The sequence below is a fragment of the Myotis nattereri genome (genome assembly GCF_964212035.1).
Source record: "Myotis nattereri genome assembly, chromosome: 1".
NCBI lineage: Eukaryota > Metazoa > Chordata > Mammalia > Chiroptera > Vespertilionidae > Myotis > Myotis nattereri.
The window spans coordinates 188191330-188210277 of NC_138075.1; the positions used below are offsets into that span (position 1 = coordinate 188191330).

General features: G+C 37.6%; 1 protein-coding gene across 1 annotated transcript in view; it reads left to right on the plus strand.

The window, feature by feature from the left end:
* LOC308513549 (transmembrane protease serine 11E-like) overlaps positions 1 to 4839 on the plus strand; it is a 78350-nt gene extending 73511 nt beyond the window's left edge. Inside the window, exon 11 of the mRNA XM_081083672.1 lies at positions 4414 to 4839. Coding sequence (XP_080939798.1) covers positions 4414 to 4575 — 162 coding nt within the window. The 3' untranslated portion in view covers positions 4576 to 4839. The remainder of the gene's footprint in view (positions 1 to 4413) is intronic.
* Positions 4840 to 18948: the final 14109 nt, after the last annotated feature.

The following is an 18948-nucleotide window of genomic DNA, read 5'->3' on the forward strand; positions in this document are numbered from 1 at the left end:
TAATGCACAGTTGACTTCACCATAGTCCTTTCCCAACATTTATCTCTGGGTCAGTCATGTTAGTATTGCTCAGTTGTCACATTAAACCCTTTTACCCAATTGACCCTCTCTTCACACTCTGGCAAATACTCAAGATTAAACTAATTTCATTGTGTTTCTTTTTTCTGCTCTGAGGCTCTGTTTGTTCATAAAGGAATGTAGATTGGTTCCAATACAACATTCTACAAAAATTTCAAAATTGATTCTGTAAATAAACCTACTCAAATAAAGCCAACTTAATAAGATTCACTGGAAATTACACTTGATCCTCATTATTTGCAGATTCTGTACATGTGAATTCATCTACTTGCTAAGATTTGTTTGAAAACCCAAAGTCAATACTCAAGGCAAATTCATGATCATGCACACATTGGAAAACATTTTTAGTCATCCAGTCAGCATGCTCTTACCTCAGATTGAAAAGGTGATGTTGCCTTCTTGTTTAGTTTTAACAGCATAAATTTATGCTCTTTTTGTGACAAATTTAATGCTACATTTTCCACATTTTTTGTGCTTTTTGTTGGCGATTTTGCTATTTTAAATAGTCCCCAGTGTATAGTTCTGAAGTAAAGTGCAAGAAGGCTGTGATGTGCCTTATGAAGAAAATAAGTATGCTAGATAAGCCTCATTCAAGCATGAGTTATAGTGCTGCTGGCTGTGGGTTCAATGTTAATGAATCAATAATATATGTTAAATAAGGTAACTTTAAACAGAAACACACAAAATATGTGGTTATGTATTGATTAATTGACAAAAATCTGAACAAAGACTCATGGAAGCCTAACCCTTTATTTCCCCTAGGAGCAATGATGATTCATAATTCACTAATTCAGTTTATGCAGCAACTTCATAGAACATAACTACCCCAAACAATGAGACTTAGTTGATTTAGCTGTATTTTATTTGACTTTTTGATAGACATACAAACCAGATCTACAATCATTGTATAGATATTATTGTACATCTTCTCTCATCGTAATCCCCTTCATCCTATTTGCCTTCAACTTTACTAAAACTATTGAAAACATCTTGTGCTTTCACATGTGTGATCATCACTTATGGTTTTCATTCAAATACTGCAACCTCTATTAATAGTAATGTTCTTATTAAAAGTTTCAGAGGAACAGCTGTATGCTTCTTTAGTTTTATTTTAAAAATCTTATTACAGAAATTTTAAATATATGCAAAAATACCTCATCCTCAACCCCCCTGCTGCAGTACTCAGCTCTGCTTTCTCCTTTTGATTCTTCTTTCTCATCCCCTCTCTAAGCCTGGCTATGCCTTGAGACTCAGGTCTCAGATGAAATTTTTCTCTGTTATCCATGTATTCATTAAAAGAAGGTATCTTTTTTTTAGAAGTCAGTATCACTTTAATGACTTCAAAATCAACATGTCCAGAATTAACCTCATGCCCACATTCAGTCTTACATTTCCACCTACTCCCAAACCATTTTCATTTATATGTTTTAAGTTGTTAATATAAGACTAACATTTGTATTTGTGCCATCACAAACTCAACAGGCATCATGAAATGTTAACTAGATTTTCCATTTTCAAGTTTCTCATTCATATTATCGGGTTTCATTATTCTTGGAGTTTTTACTCTTCTATCTCCCTCACATGGAGTCAATCAAGTCCTAGAATACTTTTCCTTTTTATCATATTTCCATGTTTATCTCTTTTGCCAACATTCCTTTTGTTAACACTCCAATTCATTCCTTCATTACTTCATTTCTTGATCACTAAAGTTGCTTCCTGGTTTGGCTTCTTACTTTTAATTTTAGAAGTTTTTGTTATGTGCATTTTGAATAAACTTTCTGTTCCTTTTTCCACTAAATCATTCACTAAAAATAATAGGATTTATGAAAAAAATAGGGTTTGAGACAGATCAGCAGACCCCACAAACGCTATGCAACTTTTAAAAAATATTTTTTATTGATTTCCAGAGGAAAGGAGAGGCAGAGGGAGAGAGAGAGAGAGAGACATCAATGATGAGAGAGAATTATTGATTGGCTGCCTCCTGCATGCCCCCTAACTCGGCATATGCCCTGACTAAGAATTAAACTGCTACCTCCTGATTTATAGGTCGATGCTCAACCATTGAGCAACACTGGCCTAGCAAGCTATGCAACTTTGTAACCTGAGAATTAACCACAATAAATAATTGTACCTTGAAAAATAACTTGGACAGTGTAGGCAGGAAGAATGCTCAGGGCGGCTGGTGGCTGACTTAGGGGATGTTAAAAATGCGTAGAAATAATGACTGGAAATACCTGGTTTTCTGGGACTGAGACAATGCATCTGGGAGTGTAGCCCTAAGCAGAGGAGGAAGCCCAACCTGCCAGGATCTAAGAACTAAGCAGGACTGGTGTGTGCCCGTGTGTGTGTGTGTGTGTGTGTGTGTGTGTGCGTGTGTGTGTGTGTGTGTGTGTGTGTGTGTAGGTTGGGAGGTGTAGTCCTAGGCAGAGGGATTTTTTAAGCATTTTGTTAAAATAGAACCCCAAAGGCTTCCTTTTCACCTGAAGATTATAATTATCTTCCCATTATTCTGGCTTCCCTGGATGAGACAAAGCACATATAAACCATCACTTCTACCACTAGTGTTAGCAGAACAAGTATATCTTTCTCTATTTGATACTTGCTGGACACCACCTTATTTTCCATCTTGTAATGCTGTTGGAGACATTGTAATATATTTTCTTTGACTAATTCATTCTCAGACTTCTTCATTTCTGTCTCTTAAACAGATTTAAACTTTGTTCTCTGGCATCTACTATTTCTTCATGCTAATTAGCTCTGCCTTTATATAGGCTTTGGTGTTAATGATCAAAATGAATTATTTTCAAATAGCACCATGTGGTACATCTTATTTCTATAAATAGATTGTAGGCCCCTTGAGGGCAAGGCCCATGTGTTTCCACTCTTATCTCCTACCTACCACATATTAGGGCATCAGTAAACACTTATTGGTAATTGACTTAAAAATTACAAACACGTTGCCTGGCCAGCGTGGCTCAGTGGTTGAGCTTCGACCTATGAACCAGGAAGTCACGGTTTGATTCTTACTCAGGGCACAAGCCCAGGTTGCAGGCTTTGTGGGGCATGCAGGAAGCAGCTGAGCAATGATTCTCTCTCATCACTGATGTTTCTATCTCTCTCTCCCTCTCCCTTCCTTTCTCTGAAATCAATAAAAATGTATTTAAAAAATACAGGTAGGGGAGGGTGGGGGTAAGGAGGAGAGATTGACCAAAGGACTTATATGCAAGCATATAGGCCTAACCAATAGACACAGACACAGGGGGGTGAAGGCATGAGTGGGGGAGTGGGGGGACAAGGGGGGACAAGGACACATATGTAATATCTTAATCAATAAAGAAAAAATAGAAAAAAGAAAAAATTACAAACACATTGTTTAAAATTCAGCTATTATAAGTATTAGTTAATAGTTTTACATGGACAAAGGAAAATTCACAAGGAAATTAGTATAATGTAGAGGGAAAACATGGGCGTCTGAGTTAGATCACTCTAGATTCACATTCATGTCTGCCACACTAGCATGTGACAACAGGCAAATTACTTAACTTCTATGGGTTTCAGTTACCTTATTGCTAAAATGGACAAAATGAAACACAACCCCATGTTTTGTTGCCAGAATTATAAGAGTGAAATTAATTAATTAAGTCTTTATAGAATGCTGAACACTTAATGAGTGATCAATAAGTAGAGAACCCAGGAATCTGATCAGCCAGTACCTTGTTTTTATGACTGGTATAAGGAACAGCCCTCTGTAGTTCACAAGGTATAAACAGTTGGAATTTATGGTTTTGTATATATATTTGCTATGTTCTGCTTTGTGTTAGGCTCTATGCTAAGCACATTAGACACTCTTTTATATAATCTTCAAAATAATTATCAGAGGTAGGCAGTATTAGGAGCATTTCAAATAAGTAAATTAAAGGTCTTAGCCAACTTGAAAGGGCCAGACTTGAAATTTAAGCCCAGGTATTTGACTCTTATGTCCATGCTCATCATCAGCAATAGACTAATCACCCTTCTTTTGAGAGCTACGTGACACTGGTAAAGAGGCAACCAGTATGGAGAATTACTTTGTCAGATGCACCAGGTAGGTTAAGAATTCTGTTCTCCAAAGAGACTGACCCTTTAATCTCAGTGTGAACCCTGAGGCTAAGCCAATTCTGGTGGTTAAGCTTCTCCTTTATGTGAATTATGATTTAGAGGGAATCACTTGTGCATTTGAACACACTGAAGACTTTTGAAAACCTGCCCTTCCATTAGACTTAAGTTAGAAGAAAAATAGCAAATTCCTCTGTAATGAGTGAATTATTAATTACTAATCTTTTCCTTCTCCTTTAGGGTGACTCTGGAGGACCACTGGTTAGTGCAGATGCTAGAGATATCTGGTACCTTGCTGGAATAGTGAGCTGGGGAGATGAATGCGGGCAGCCCAATAAGCCTGGTGTTTATACTAGAGTGACTGCCCTCCGGGACTGGATCGCTTCCCAAACTGGTATCTAAAGGAGAAAAACTCAGTAGAATGGAATGCATTTTTGTTTATAGGCCATTTCAGAGATATGGAATTGCAGAAGAAGCTTTGCAGGTCACCTCGATCTGACCGAAAAATGAAACTGTCTGCTCGATGCATAATTTCCTTCTAGCTCTGCTCCACATGTGAGCATCCTGCTTCTTCCAGATGGATTCTGTCTCAACTTGCATTCATTTATTTTACAAGTTTTCTGTCCTTGATGCCTTGTTGACATAAAATTTATCATGCATATATACAATTTGAAGTGATTCCTTCTTTCATTTCCCCAGTTTGTTTTATTAGTACATTTCCACTTTCAAGGTGCAAGACAAAGAATAAAAGAAAATATAAGAAGGAAAAAACTAAATTTTTATGTACAGAAAAATATATATTTTTTTCTGAACAGAATAAGACAAATGATCATATTCATTATGAAAGCTCAAGCAGAGACAGAATACCAAACCCTTCATGATGGACAACGAGTGGGAACTAAGTTAAAGAAATTCACAGAGGTACAAGATTTAGCTTTTATCCCATTTTTAGTAAAAAAAACTACAGAAATAAATGTGGGGAACATTATGTGTTCTTGTGACTTACAATAATTTTGCAAACTCTATATAAAGCAAATAATATTTATTTAACTTTGCACTGCTGAGGATGTTAATATCCTATCTAATAAAAGACAAAAGGGTAATTAACCGTACCTCCGCTACGCTTCCCATTGGCTAATCAGGGCAATATGCAAATTAACTGCCAACAAAGATGGCGGTTAACCGCCAACAATTTGCATACGGTTAATTTGCATACGTAGGCACAATGATGGGAGGCGAAAGGGGAAGGATGAAAGAAGCCGCCTGCCACTGACAGTGATGGGAAACCCAGGCAGCAGGCAAGAGCCGGGTGGCAGGGCAAAGGTGAAGAACCTGGTCCGCCTTTGCCCTGCGTGAACTATGCAGCCAGGAGAGGGGTGTGGGGCTGCTGGGAGCAGGGCAGGAACTTCCCGGGGTTTGCATCAGGAAGTGGAGAGCGGGGTGCGAACAATGTAGGCAGGAGAGGGGCACCTGTCCACTGGGAGCAGGGTGCGAACAATGCAGCCAGGAGAGGGGCACCTGGCTGCTGGGAGCGGGGTGGGAAGTTCCTGCGGTTTGCATCAGGCAGCCAGGAGCCCAGCCGGAACTTCTGCCGCGTTGCCATGGCAACACGGCAGAAGTTCCCGCCCCATAGCTACTTGCTCATTCACTTACTCACTCATTCATTCACTCATTCACTCACTCATTATTCACTCACTCACTCAGCAAACTCTCTCAGGTCCCTGGCACCAGGCCAGGCACTGAAATTGAAGCAGGATAAGACAGAGCTATGTCCTTAAGATGTTAGTAATTCAGTAGGGCGAAGCAGGCACATGAACGAGGCAGTTGTATGCACAGATGCAGTGTACTGGGTTCTGTGAGGGCTGTAACTAATGCCAACTTTGTTCTCTTGATAAAATGGGGCCTCGGGAGCCAGGCCACCCCAAGCCTGTAGGCCTGTGCCCAGGCCAGGAATGGCCGGGGTCCCGGAACATGACAGAGGGTGCAGGTCGGGCTGAGGGGTCTGGCCCCACCCCTAACCCCCCACCCCCGAGTGCACAAATTTTTGTGCACCGGGCTACTAGTCCTATATAATAAAAGGCTAATATGCAAATCGACTGAAGGGTGGAACGACCAGTTACTATCATGCTCACTGACCACCAGGGGGCAGATGCTCAATGCAGGAGCTACTTCCTGGTGGTCAGTGCGCTCCCACAGAGGGAGCTCCGCTCAGTCAGAAGCTGGGCTCATGGATGGGGAACGCAGCGGCGGTGACAGGAGTCTCTCTCGCCTCTATAGCAGCGCTAGGGATGTCCAACTGATGGCTTAGGCCCACTCCCCATGAAACAGTTAGTTGAACATCCCTCAAGAACACCCAGACTGTGAGAGGGTGCAGGTCAGGCTGAAGGACCCCCCCCCACCCCCCCACCCCCCCAGTGTATGAATTTTGCGCACTGGGCCTCTAGTATAATAATAAAAATAATAAATCTCTCATTTGCTTGACATTGTAAAATGGTTATCCATGGAGGAGGAAAAGATGTAATCTGAGGGTAGAATGAAAATTTATTGGAGAACAACCAGCATAGAGTATGTGGTAAGATTTTTGTGTGGGTGAATAAGAGGGAATGAAGAGAAAATCAATTCAAACTATTGAATAAAATAAGATTATCACCAAGTGCCTGTGTATTTACATCTGAAGCTTTCCCAAACTGCAAAGCCTTGGATGGGAATAAAGTCTAGATCAGCCGTGGGCAAACTACGGCCCGCGGGCCGGATCCGGTCCCTTTGAAATGAATAAAACTATTGAAAAAAAAGACCGTACCCTTTTATGTAATGATGTTTACTTTGAATTTATATTAGTTCACACAAACACTCCATCCATGCTTTTGTTCCGGCCTTCCTGTCCAGTTTAAGAACCCATTGTGGCCCTCCAGTCAAAAAGTTTGCCCACCCCTGGTCTAGATGTTAGTATGTAGCTATGGTCATGCAAATAAAGCTAGAGCTCCTCCCCACATTTTGAAATAATTTCAGATCTTCTTCCCCATTGCTGTGCTTCCAGCCCATGCTTGCACTGTGGCCTATCTGGTTCAGAGGGGAGGATATGATAAGGGAGATATTCTGGAAGCTGACTCCCTGCATCCAGAATGGCACTGAATTGCTAAATGCTTGGATACAAAATGAAGAATAAAAGCTAATTACCAGCCACCTTTATAATTTCAGTTCTACTAAATTGTTAGAGACACAACATTCAGGTGGTCTAAGCCACTGTGAAGTTAGGGCTGGTGTCATGATATACGCCATATTAATCCTAAGATTTCACAGAATCTGTCATTAAGCTCTACTTACACAGATTCTGTGTTGTACCACAACCACTTAGAACACTAACATTAGTAGGGACATTTGACTGTACTTGACCCAAATAACACTGGCATATGGAACTGTTAAAATTGAGACATGTGGCTAAAATAAGATATGAAAATTGACATGGATTGATAGTGTTAAATATTTTGCAGAAACTATTTTTGTTCCATTTAATACAATATTTTGATAAAAAAACTGAGGGAAGTGAAAGATTTTAAACAAGGATTTAAGTACACTTAAAAAGTGGAATTTATTGGTGTGACATTGGTTCACAAACCATACAGGTTTCAAGTGTACAACTCAATAAAACATCATCTCATACTGCATTGTGTGCCCATCACTCCACGTAAAGTCTCTTTCTATGCCCGTTTCCCCGCCATTTGCCCATCTCCACTTAGCCCCCACTCCTCTTTCCCTCTGGCTATCATCACACTGTTTGTTGTCTGGGTCTATGTGTTATGTATATGTTTTTCGGTTGGCTAATCCCTTCACTTTACTCTCAGTGTCCCATTAAAAATCTATTTCCCTTATTTCAGTATATTCTGTAGTTGGGCCTCTAGGTGGCACCCGTCAGCTGCAGAAAGATACAGGGAAGAAAGATGTTTGTGACTTCAAGTAATAAGAAAAACTGTACTAGAAATTCTATACCAGAGTCTTGTGAAACCAAAAGAATACAATTCATGAAAAGGCATTTAAAAGTAAATCCAGGTAAACTGGCACCATGGTTAGTATTTCCCAGATTTCTGGAGGTGAGTTTCCAAACTAAAATAAAATGAACATGTGACATAAGGAATTTCCTCTGCAAACTAACTTGAAGAGATTTAAATTAACCACTTTTAGAAGTTTAATTTCACAGTGACATTATATTCCTCAGAGAAATATTTTTGATATTTTCAAAAGATGTGTGAAATAGAGGTAAAATCACTGTGAAAATATGAGCAAAAATTCAAATTTTATGTGCACAGAGAAATAGGTAATACAGTGTCATATTTTTTATAACGACAACTTCCTTTGCAAGATAACATGGAAAAAGTTTAAGCATTATTATAGAAATGTCTGTTAACCAATTCATTGGAAAAAGTTAAGTCATGGCCAAAATAATATTTATTAATTGTATAAAAGGGTAGGCGATTCCTCTTCTGTATCTTTTATCTCTCTTCCCACAGCACCTAATAAAGTGTTCTGTACCTAATAGTCTTTCAATAAATGTTGCTGAACTGATCTTTTATTTTTGTGTTATTCATAAAACATAGCTTTATTATTATTTACACATTGATTTTAAGGAGTAATGTCATATTTTACATTGTGTAACTTAAAACAGTTATTTAAACACTCAATAATACTTCAAATGATTGTTCGTGGAGCATAGCAGGTGCTCAAGATATGGTGCTATTGTAATTGTTGTTGTAATGAAACTAGAGTCTTCTTTTGAATAATTGATACTTGATCATAATAGGTTGAATAAATATATTTGAAATAAAGAAATAGTTATACTAAGAGAATGGGCTATTTTCTTGTTTAATTCTGATTCTATAAAGGAAATTTTATTGGAATCATACAACATATTATCAAGTTTTTCTCTGACTGTTATTCTGATTTTTAATTTCAGCTTTAAAAAAATAAACCTTATTAACCAAAGAGTGACTGGATTATATCAAGATCAATAGTCTAGTTCAAATGATGCCTCCTCCATGAAGCCTTCCTTGGCTCACTCAAGTGGACATAATATCCTCTTTTCTGACATTCCTAACCATTAAAAAAACTTTTCTTATTTTCAAGTAATTATAGACTCATGTATAATTGTAAAATATAATACAGAGAGATCCTGTGCATCCTTTTTCCAGTTTTCCCCAATGGTAAAATCTAGCTTAGTGACAGTAAAATATCATAACCAGGAAGTTGATATTGAGACAATCCATCAACCTTATTGAGATTTCACCCGTTTTAAAAACATGCAATTATGCCTATGGGTGTGTATTTAGTTTCATGTAATTTTATGACATATGTAGATTTGTGTGACCACCACTATAGTCAAGGTACAAAATAGTTTTATTGCAATAATTCCTCATGCTACCCACAGCCACCTAGCTTCCTCCCTACCTCATCCCTAGCCTCTAACCCCTGGTAACCACTAATCTGTTCTGTATCTTTCTAATTTTGTCAATTCAAGAATGGTATATAAAGGGAATCACATTGTAGGTAGGCTTTTTCACTCAGAATAATTCTCTTAAGATCAATTCAAGTTCTGTGTGTGTCAATAGTTCATTCCTTTTTATTGTTGTGTAGTATTCCATGGTATGGATATAACACGATTTGTTTATGCATTCACCAACTGAAGGGCATTTAGGTTGTTCACAGTTTTTGGCTGTTATGAAAAAAACTACTGTAACATTTGTGTGTAGGTTTCTTATGTGAACATATGTGTGCATTTCTCTGGGATTAATGGCCTTGAGTACATTAATGGTTGTATGGTAAGCATATATTTGGTTTGAAAAAAATACACTGCCATATTCTTTTCAGATGGCTTCTTACCATTTTTTAACTCTCTGTACCTGTACTATCTACTCATGTTTTTTTGGACATGTGTGAATAGATCTTATTTCAACACTGACTTATAAGCTCTGTAGGGGTAGGGACCATGACTGATTCATTTTCATAACTTTTACAGATAGATAAGATTACTACTTATGGCCCATAAAGATTTATGAAATAAAGTATAATATAGTAATAATAGCAAGCAACTGCGGCAATATATGTACAATAGAAAAGAAGAAATTCTTTGGGTAGAAAATAACAGTATTGCCTTCATGAGTGCACTATGCTCTAATTTCTGTAATTTTGGATTTTGCCACAGTAGCTTCAAGTATTGGTTGGTTGATATAAAATGTTCTCCTCTTTCCCATATGGTACACAATCACGCACACCCTTAAGACATGGCTTATATCATGATGCAGTCCTCATGCTTGAATGTATTTCCTGGCACATTTACCTTTAATATACCTAGTGGTTTTCTGATACATTTATATATAAGTGTATTGAATGGTTTTCTGATACATCTTTTTTTTTTTTAAATATATTTTATTGATTTTTCACAGAGAGAAAGGGAGAGAGATAGAGAGCCAGAAACATCGATGAGAGAGAAACATCGATCAGCTGCCTCCTGCACATCTCCCACTGGGGATGTGCCCGCAACCCAGGTACATGCCCTTGACCGGAATCGAACCTGAGACCTTTCAGTCCGCAAGCCGACGCTCTATCCACTGAGCCAAACCGGTTTCGGCGTCTGATACATCTTTATCAGCTTCTATGCTGTACTTGTGGAATAGAAATATACTCCATAAAAATTTGTTAGCCTTTCCCTATCCAGTGTGGTTCAGTTGGTTGGGTATTAGTCCATGCACAAAAATGTTGCTTTTTTGATTCCAGGTCAAGGCATATGCCTGGCTCGATCCCCAGTAGAAGGCATGCAGGAGGCAGCCAATCAATGATGTTTCTTTCTCCCTTCTTCTCTCTCTCTCTCTCAAAATCAATAAAATATCTTGAAAAAACTTTTTTTTGGTCTTAATTTTTATAACCATGACTCTATAATTTGTCCTAATATAATTTTTAATGTACAATTCTCAAGGTGGAATGAAAGACAGAGGAATGAAAGCCTATGAAATGCAATGAGATCTCCCTTAGTTGACACTGATCCATTCATTAACCAGTGTACTTCTTTGGCATAGTTGTATTCAGCTTAAATACATACAATAGCCAATCACCATAATAACTGCTTTGCATAGTCCTGTCTTGCTTCTCTTTTGTTTCACCACTCTGCGACACTTGCTTTTTACCATACTCCTGATAAAATGCAAATCTCCACCTTTTCTTTTTCTATACCTTGCACTTGAATTTGTTTGGAGCAAAATACACAACCGCACTGACTGATCTAAATTCAAATTCATGATCACAAACCTCCAGCATACTCTTAATGCTTCCCCACCATCATACTATGCTTCACCATTCACGCTCCCATTCTCCTAGATGTCTATTTCACATCCTTTCCTCTCCTCAACTCTCCTAACATCTTATCTATTCTGAATCCCACTGAAGATATTGTTTCCATTCTCCTTCACTGAAAATTAAAGCATTCTGAAGAAACCCACCACTGCTTCTACTTACCAGCAGTCAAACCTTTGTACTTGGCTTTTCCACCTGTGGACGAGGCACTCACTGAAAGCCAATTCCTACACCTGCACGCTAGATCCTACCTTCTCTCGCCTACTTAAGGAATTTACTCTAGTAACTCTTCCCTCCCTCTCCTATATGGTCAACTTTTCCTTTTGTTGTTTCCTCCATCTTAAAACAAACAAACACCAAAAATTATCTTGATCCCACTCTCTCTATCAGTTGTTGCTTCAAAACTTTGCAGAAAAGGTTCTTAAAAAAATTGACCTATATTTACTATCTCCTTCACTTCTCATTCCATTATTCCTTAAGCACATTTCAAACTTTGTCTTCATAATCTCACTAAAATTTCTCTTTTCAAGGACATTTGTACTCTCCATGTGGCTAAATCTAATGGTGAATTCTCACCTTATATGTCTTATCAATAGCACTTGGCACAGTTGACGTTCCCTTTCCCTTGGTTAACTTTCTTCTCCCTCTTCCAGGGCACACCATCATCCTGATTTCCTGCTACTCTCAGACTTTGTATTCACAGGCTAGTCCTATATTCTGGTTGCTATCCTTGTCCTTAACCTCTTAATGTTGGCTTACACCAGGGCTAAGACCTTGTTACTCTTCCTTGGTGATCTCATGGTTTTAAATACCATATACATGATACTTCAGATTTTTATCTTCAGTCCAAACTTCTCTCCCAAAAGCCATACTCATATGTCAAATTGCCTATTGGTTATCTACATTCAGATGTGTAATAATAATCTCAAACACAACATGTATTTTCCTCAAATGTGTGTTGTATTGCAAAGCAGAGAGCTGGACAAGATGCCTTAACGAGCCAATTAGTTAGGAGTCATCTTTATTGCATGCAGGTTCGGAGCAGATTACCTCTGTCAAATTCTGAACAAACACAGGAAGGAGTATTTCCTTTTTATATCCTTCTAGTTCTTTGTGTAAACAGCTTGTAACCTTGAGTACATATCATATCTATACAGACACCTGTAACCTTGGGTACATATCTATACAGACACCTGGCATCAGTATCAGCGTATCAGTGCCTTATGTTAGATGGCTAGCTTGCAAGGTCAGACAATTAAGTTTATCTTTTCTATTATTCAAGCTAACAAACAAAGTTATATTTTACAGAATAAGAGATTATCTAAAAATAACAGAGTAATTCAGACAGCAGTTTTAAACAGCAGTTTTCTAAAGGAGGGACCACCATGCTTCATGTGTTATACCCACTGTATTCCCTGTCTCAGCCAATGCCATTCTTTCTGTTGTTCTGGCCCCAAACCTTGCTATCTATTCTCTTGACTCCTTTTTTCTCACATCCCACATCTAAAACTTTTCTAGTATATTAATAATCTCTAGAATTTTGCCTAAACTCAAGTTCACTTGCCAATTGTTTATAATTTAATCTTTTGTTCCCTTTTGAAAAGAATGTAATTTGCCATTTCTTTCATTCTCCAAATCATCATAATTTCAGAGACATTAGCTTCAGTAGGCAAGTAATAATTTTCAACTATTTTTCTTACTGCAGAGTAGAGCTCATTCTGGGAAAAGAAACAAAAAAGCATTTATAATTGCAAAGTAGTTCCCTAAGTTTTTTCTTTTCTCTTCAGCATCTTCTATCTACAATTCAGCCTCCTATTCACAGTTGTTGAGGCACCTCAGTTAGTCTACAGCTTACTCTCTGTAGATATCAATAGGAATAATCAATGTGTCTGGACATTTCATCACAGGAATTAGTCTCCAATTTCCTCCACCTCCAAAATTTATATTTCCAACTACACCTTTTCAGTGAACTCCAGTCTCATATAAGCAAGCACCTGTTCAATAGCTCTCCATAGATTTCTAAAGGCTCTCTCTAATGGAGCATGTCTAAAAATGGGGTCAGGATATTCAATTTTCACTCTGTTTTTCTGAGTGTTACCATTTCAGTTAATGGTGTTACTGTGAACCCAATTGCTCAGGCTCCAAAATTTCGACCACATTCAATTCATCAGTAGATTCTGCCAGCACTACCTTTAAAATATACCAGACTTCCATAATTTTTTATTATCTCTGCAGTCCAAATAGCCATTTTTCTCACCTTGACAAACTACGCAGCCTATTAACTCCCTTACTCCTGCTCCTACTCAGACCTGACGCCTAGTTTCTTGCTTCATACAGTCACTAGGAACATAAGTTTGACCACATAATTTTCTGCTTTAAAAACATACAGTGACTTTCCACCAAGTTTAGAATAAAATTCAAAGTTCTCATTACATTCATTAGGTCCAAGAAAAACGGTTTCTCCCTTGGCCATTACCTTTAAAAACTTCTTATCTTTCTAGTATTTTTTCTAACTCCCCACTACTTTGGCCACTTTGCAGTTCCTCAAGCATCTCAAGAATTCTCTTGGCCCCACATTTTTGCTTCTTCTGCCTTTTCTACTTGAAAAGCGATTTCCTTAGATAGCCATGTGATTTTCCCCCTTGCCTAATTTCATTCAAGTCTCTGTATAAACGTCAATCTCTCAGAAAGGCTTACTTTGACTACCTTATCTCACCAAGTAGCCTCTATTAGTCATATTCTTCTGACCCTACTTTACACTTTCTTATAGCAATCATTTCTGCCTGACACCACACACACAAAAACAAACAAACAAAGAAACATATATTTGTTTGTCTGTCTTCTACATTAAGATATAAACTCCATGAGGCAGGAAATTTTGCTTTTTGTTTGGTGTATTTCCAGTGTATCTGGCACATGATAGATGAACTTTTTCTGTGTCTTTTTATCTCTACCCTTACAGCACCTTGCAAAGTGTTCTGCAGTATAGGTTTTCAGTACAGATTGTGCACAGGCTCTTTATTTTGCTTTCTTACATAAATAATTCTTTTCCATATTCAATTTTTCAGAAAATGTGCTACAAATTATAAGATATACAGAAAACACAGAAGGCAAATGTACATTAGTGAATTGTCACAAAGAAACACTCACGTTTTTGCCACCTATTCAAGAAATACACTGCCAGCATCCCAGAAGTCACCCCCTCCCCCAAATTTTTCCCCCAATGAGCCTTTTTCCCTACAAAAGCAAACACCATCTTGGACTTCCAACTCTATACTAAAGACCTAACAGTGATTGATTAATACAGAAATAAAAAAGCATATGGCACATATTATTTTGTGTCTAATTCTTTCATTTTTGAGAAGCATCTAATTTTCTGCATGTATCTGAAGTTCTTTTATTTAAAGTATTGTAGAATATTTTATTCTATGAAAATACCACACTAATATAACAAAATAAGATATATAAAGTATGCAGCCCCTCTACTGCTGAAGGGCTTTTGAGTTATTTACAGTTTGGGGCTGTCAGAAGGAGTGTGGCTGGGAATGCTTTTGTACATGGCTTTTGTTGCACAAAATGCATGCCATTTCTGGTGGGTTTAGAACAGTAGCCTCTATTACTGTAGTGTAGTTGCTCGGTCATAAGGCAGGTGGGTATTCTGCTTTACTAGGAACTGCCAAGTAATTTCCCAAAATGGCAGGAGCAATTTACACTCTCAGTAGTAGAGACTTAGTAGCTCCTCTTCCTCACCAACCTTTGGTGTTATTATTTCACTGAAGCTATTTTGTCAATATGTGGTGGTTTTAATTCCCTGATGACCAATGAGGTTGAACATCACTTCATAATATTAAGGACATCTGCATATACTTATTTTTTTTTCTGAAGTGCCTAGTAAAGTTTTGTGAGTTTTTTTTGTTGTTGTTTTTTTTTAGATGTCTCCCCCTTTTTAGCTTTATAGCAGTACTTTTCTACTCTGGATATAAGTCTTTTGTCAAATAAATGTATTAAAAACATATTTTCTGCTCTGAAGCTTGCCCTGGGAAAAATATAAACCAATAAAGAGGAAGTGCTGTCATGGGGTGGATAATTCCAGTTGCTACAGAGCATTTGGTTAATTCTTTTCCAAGTTGACATTAAGGCTTCTTGGTTGAACTGAAACTGGAATATGCAGTCTTGGGAGTGTCCTGTGAACAGTGTACTTTCTGTAACTCACTCATTTAAAGCATGATGATTCAACAAGTGCATAAAAATAACACATATATATGTTGTTGTTTTTTGTGGTCATGGAGCCAAGAGGAGGAAGATGACATAAATACTGAAATATTAGGCTTTGTTCAAATGGAAGAAAGGCTGATCTTGGGGTAACATGGAAAACCACACCAGTCCATAGTGGCTATTGCTGATATTAGAAACAAATCAAAGAATCAGTGAAATCTTCCAAAACAGACCCACATTTGATACCTACTTGATTTATAACAGAAGTGGCATTGCAGTGCAGTGAATAAAGGATTGTGTTTGTACATTTTCAATAAGATGCACAGATTCCCCAAAGAGTTATATGGAAAAAATAAGTGTATCTTTATTTCTACTTTGTAATGCACACAAAATTAAATTCCATATAAACTGTTGGTCTAAGTGCAAATTGTAACACAAAGTTTTTAAAAGAAAATGTGAGAGAATATCTTTATGAAAGGCAAAGCATTCTAAACACCCTGCACACATGTATATGTAAAATACTAAACTTAAAAGGAAATGTTGATAACTTTTAAACTAAAATTAAGAAATTATGTTCTTAAAAAAAAGAATCAATGTCCATACTCTCCCCACCTGCCCTCGCACCCCCCACCCCCCAAAAAAGGTGTTCTTTAAAAGTCAACAGTAGCTCTAGCTGGTTTGGCTCAGTGGATAGAGTGTTGGCCTGCAGACTGAATTGTCCCAGGTTCGATTCTGGTCAAGGGCACTTGCCCGGGTTGCAGACTCGATCCCCAGTGAGGGGTGTGCAGGAGGCAGCCTATCCATGATTCTCTCTCATCATTGATGTTTCTGTCTCTCTCCCTCCCGCTTTCCTCTCTGAAATCAATAAAAATATATTAAAAAGTAAATAAATAAAAGTCAACATTAAAGAGTTCTGTTTTCAATAATGATAAAGTATCTTATATTGAGCGCTCTTAAAGTTATAAACTTTGGAAGTTATAATGCTAAACTTTGGAAAAATGTAAAAACTGACGATATGAAGACGGTCAAGTGTGACCCCAAACTGGCAAAAACTGAAGAGTCAATCAAAGGAGAGTCAAAGGAAGGAAGTATAATGGGTGAGGTTTACAAACATATGGTTTCTTGCCAGAGAGCATTGCCTAGTCCAGGTGGCAAAGGGCAACTAAAAATCTAGCAGACAAATACCGTATGATTTTACTTATATGTGGAAGTTAAAGAACAAAATAAACAAACAAAATAGAAACAGACTTATAGAAAGCAGAGTGATGCCAGAGGGTAGGGGATTTGGGGGGCTTGGTGAAAAATGTGAAGGGATTAAGACATATTAATTGGTAATTACAAAGTAGCTCCAGGGATGTCAAGTGCAGTATAGGGCATATAGTCAATAATATTGTAATAACTATGCATGGTGTCAGGTACTTGAAATATAAGGAGGACCACTTTGTAAAATACTGATTTTCTAACCACAATGCTATATACCTGAAACTAATACAAAGTAATGTTGATGTAAATCTGTAATTAAAAATTAAAAAAAAGAGTCCAGCAGAAAGCCACATTCTTACTGGCTTTAGGCATCAGAACACAAAGATGTAGGCTGCAACATGGCTGAAAAGTGAAGGGTAAAATCTTGAAGTGTTATATAAGTAGAATGTGATGACAATGTATATTTTTAGTTCCTGAGATAATCTTTTAAAAGTAATGCAAAAAGGCCCTAACCGGTTTGAATCAGTGGGTAGGGTGTCAGCCTGCGGACTCAAGAGTCCCAGGTTCAATTCTGGTCAAGGGCATGTACCTTGGTTGCAGGCACATCCCCAGTAGGGAGTGTGCAGGAGGCAGCTGATCGATGTTTCTCTCGCATTGATGTTTCTAACTATCCCTCTCCCGTCCTCTCTGTAAAAAATCAATAAAATATATTAAAAGTAATGTAAAAAGGAAGTAATGCTAAAAGGAAGGTAAAAATATTATTAAATTAAGTTCTCAAATTAAAATTTACGTAAAATAATAAAATAATATATAGAATTATGAAAAAAGAAAAATATAATTAAAAATTAATGATTTATAAAAATGTCAGAACAGGAGAAAAATATACAACTACTTTCTCCCAAAACAGGGAAGAAGGAGTATGGTAAAAGTCAAGAAGTGTTTAGAAAATTAGAAATGATGAAATCAATTTAATTTTATTTAAATTTCTTTTGCAAAAGTGAGATAGAGACTTTCTTTCAAAAACAAAAGAAATTCTGAATTTATACAGATTTTTGAAGAAAAAAGAAAAAGAAACAAAAATTGATGAAAACTAAGATATGAATTGTATGAAATAGTATTTCTTATCGAACTGTGTATGCGGGTTCTACTTTTTCCACTAAAATTATCTCAAAAGAGATAGGATTTTGGTATTAATATAAGCTGAGGAATTCAGATTCCTAATGGCAGCTTAAAATAATTTTTTTTTTTTTTTTTTTACTTTTAAAGCTGAGATGAAACAATATATGAAACTAGAGGCCCTGTGCACAAAATTCATGCACTCGGGTGGGGGTCATTCAGCCTGGATTGCAAGAGGGTGCAGGCCAGGCCAAAGGGCTCCACTGGTACATGATCAGGGGCAGGGAAGGATGCGGGAGGTTAGCCAGCCAAGGAGGGACCACCGGAGGGCTCCAGGGTGTGTCTGGCCTGTCTCGCTCAGTCCTGATTGGCCAGATCCCAGCAGTAAGCTAACCTACCAGTCGAAGCATCTGCCCCCTGGTGGTCAGTGCACATCATAGCAAGTGGTTGAGTGGCCTTAGCATAACTATAATAATATACCTATAATAATAAAAGGGTAATATGTAAATCGACTGAATAGCTGAATAGCGGAACAACCATCTGGACAACCTTCCAGATGACCTTCCGGACGAAGCTGGGGCTACAAGGGCTGAGGCAGCTGGGGCCGTGAGGGCCCGGTCCCTTGCACAAATTTCATGCATTGGGCCTCTAGTCATTAGCATATTACTCTTTGATTGGTTGAATGGCTGACCGGACAATCGGACCTTTGCATATTACGCCTTTATTATATAGGATGTGCAGCTTATGACAGAGGAGAGTCATGTTAAATTCATCTCAGTTTGATTATTTGATAGGTAGGTATTCTATTTGTGTTAACAAATAATCTGTATTTTTAACTTATCTTTTAAAAAAATACATTTTCCTTTTTTTACTTATTTATTTATTTTTGTTAATCACTGATCT